The sequence below is a fragment of the Gossypium hirsutum genome, chromosome D03 (genome assembly GCF_007990345.1).
Source record: "Gossypium hirsutum isolate 1008001.06 chromosome D03, Gossypium_hirsutum_v2.1, whole genome shotgun sequence".
NCBI lineage: Eukaryota > Viridiplantae > Streptophyta > Magnoliopsida > Malvales > Malvaceae > Gossypium > Gossypium hirsutum.
The window spans coordinates 41,540,263-41,542,985 of record NC_053439.1 but is presented as its reverse complement, the minus strand read 5'-3'; the positions used below and the strand labels follow the sequence as shown (position 1 = coordinate 41,542,985).

The window sequence follows — 2,723 nt, the reverse complement described above, 5'->3', positions numbered from 1 at the left end:
GACACTCCTCCCCTTCCCATTGGCTCTCCGCTGGGGTCCACTTGCGACCATTTTTCCGTACTCTCATCCCCGCCTAACTTTTCTGGATTTCGCCACGTTTCGTTTCTCGACCAATCCTTTTTCTGCGTTGTTCGTCTCACTGTTCACACACGTGTTGAACCTCACACGTGTCCCTTTCATTCTCCTTATAAATCTCAACACTCCTATTCCAAACATGGAGTGCGTCCGCATCGTAGAGTCTCTGGACACGCACGGGAAAGAGAGAGAAAAAAAAATTTATTTTAAAGAAGGCAGAGTGAAAAGAAAAGAAGAGATTTCTGGAGAGAAAAAAAATGGAAGGCAGAGGAGGGTGTTGCATAGCGAGATATGCATCTTCTGGCCATGGGGTCTATGATATGTCGAAAGTGCACCGGATAATGCTCCGGTTCCGACCGATCGCTCCGAAACCGGCAACGGGTGGATCGGTTTCGCCACAGGGAAGTATTAAGGTTTGTTCTAAGCCGGGGAGAGGAAAAAGAAGACTCTCTAAAGAAAGTAACACTGTGAGTAATACAAAGAGGTGCAACAAGAAAAGAAGGGTTTTGAACGAAGAGAAGAGGGTTACTTTGCCACTTCTCCCTGAAACCCCTGACTGCAAAGAAGAGTCTATTCTGAAGCAGCAAAAGGATGGAGTAGTCCAAAAGATGATGCCGTTTTGGTTAAGCTTCGGTGAAGCTGGTAATAAAAAGGAGGATTTTCTCGGTGGTGGTGGTGGTGGTGGTGTACGGTCAGCAGATCAGGAGGTGTTTATGGGAGGGCAGACGGTGAGAGTGGGGTCGTGCGTGACGGTGGAATGCGTGACAGAGACATGGGTGAGTGGGGATGGGCTAGGGAGTACAGACGAGGAAAAGAAGGTGAATCTCGGGAGGGACACGTGTCCGGGGTTTATATCGGATGGGTTGGGGAGGGTAACGTGGACAAACGGGGCGTATAAGGAAATGGTTGGAGGGGAAACGATGGTGTGGTTGGTGATGAAGGAAAGGATGCCGATGACGACAACGTACCCGGCGTTTACATGCAAGGTAAGGGTGCAATACACGTGCGGGAAGGAGCGGAGTTCCTTGACGCTGCCTTGCGACGTTTGGCGCATGGACGGCGGTGGATTTGCATGGAGGCTCGATATCAACGCCGCTCTTTGCTTGGGCCGGTGAAATTATAAAAAATAAATAAATCCTTCTATCGCTTCACTGAGCTTTCTATTTGCATCAACTTTCCTTTTAAATTGTAAATATTTTATGGGAGCTTGCCTGTTTTTATTTTCTTTCGTTCTTTGTTTCCGACTGGATCTGGAGTGTTTGGTTTTGAGATGCAAAAAGCATTTGAAAAGGAACTCAAAGTAGTCAGATTTTGATGTATTTATTATTATTGTAGATGGTTTTATGGCACTTCTTCAGTTCTCATGTGCTTAACTCACTGTATGTTTGCAGTTTGCATAGACAGATGGAGCTTAGGGTTGGCCTTTTCCCACTTTTCAATACATTCGATGCATTTTGAGTTAGGGTTTTAGTTTTCTAGTTACTTTAAAGGGAATGAATGAATCAAATATTAAACGTGATATCTCTCGCCTAAAAAAGATTAATCTGACAGAGGGTGAAGGGTAAGTTGGAATATTATTGAAAAAGGTGGTTACATTCTTCTGAAGCATATTTAAAATAGTGTGTATAAATAATGACTTTTATTAAGAAGTCAAATTATGAATATAAATCGGGGTTAATGTCGTAGTATGATGTCTGAAGATGGAAGAGGTCGGGGAGAAAAAGAACATGCAGATTTAAACAGGTTGAACATGTTATCACATGTAGTAAGGTGATAAAGAAGTTTATTCTTGGATTGATTTGTAATTGAATTCATGCTGTAAGTTTATATTTTTCTTCATCAAATTCTGAGTAGACAGTCTAAATAATTTCAAATAATTTTGATATTATATGAGTTATAATTATGGTTTTTGACCAAATAAATTATAAATATTTTTATTTTGAAGAATTCTTTTTATGTAAATGTATTAGTACAACAATTATTTTATATTACATAACTGAAAGGACTTATTATAAGTAACACTTATGATCATATGAATTTTACATGTACTATTCTTTTTTGTTTATTTGTAGCTATTGTACACTGTAATTTAAAGTGCAAATAATTAATCTGTACATAAACTTTCAAACCAATAAAAAATCATTTATTATTTATTATACTATCACATTCCAATTGATTTTCTTTTAAAATAAAAAAAAAACAAAATAATTTAAGCTAGGTTTACAATATCAAAAATACTATTAGATTTCTCGCTATCAGTGGCTTCTAATAATTCCACAAGAGTTGTTGTGAACACATTAACTCCCACGATATCGGTAGAGATCATCTTGGCAATCCTGTCAATAATAACACAATTAGCCTCCCTTGAAATGTGTTTAACTACCCAAAACTCTTTATGTTGTAGCAACTTTTGGATTCGCCTAACAAGCATAGAGATTGAACTAGCTGAAGAGTTCCTTTTTATTGCTTGGACCACCTCAAGGTTATCTACATGGATCAAAATTCTCTCCAACCCCGCTTCTTTTAATAAGGTAAGACCATCCAAAATACCTTATAATTCGATATTAAAGACAGAGCATTTTCTCAAGTGGTTAAATCTCATAATCCATTCCCCCATTGGACGCATATCTTGTAGATAAATTAACAAC

General features: G+C 38.7%; 1 protein-coding gene across 1 annotated transcript; it reads left to right on the top strand.

Moving 5' to 3' along the window:
* The first annotated feature begins 207 nt into the window (after positions 1 to 207).
* LOC107949704 (uncharacterized) lies at positions 208 to 1,394 on the top strand. Its single transcript, XM_016884443.2, has one exon. It carries the CDS (start codon positions 333 to 335, stop codon positions 1,188 to 1,190), a length of 858 nt encoding a protein of 285 aa, XP_016739932.2. The 5' UTR covers positions 208 to 332; the 3' UTR covers positions 1,191 to 1,394.
* Positions 1,395 to 2,723: the final 1,329 nt, after the last annotated feature.

Excerpts from the sequence above, each read along its gene's own strand:
- LOC107949704 (XM_016884443.2), top strand. The coding sequence starts at position 333 with ATGGAAGGCAGAGGAGGGTGTTGCATAGCGAGATATGCATCTTCTGGC.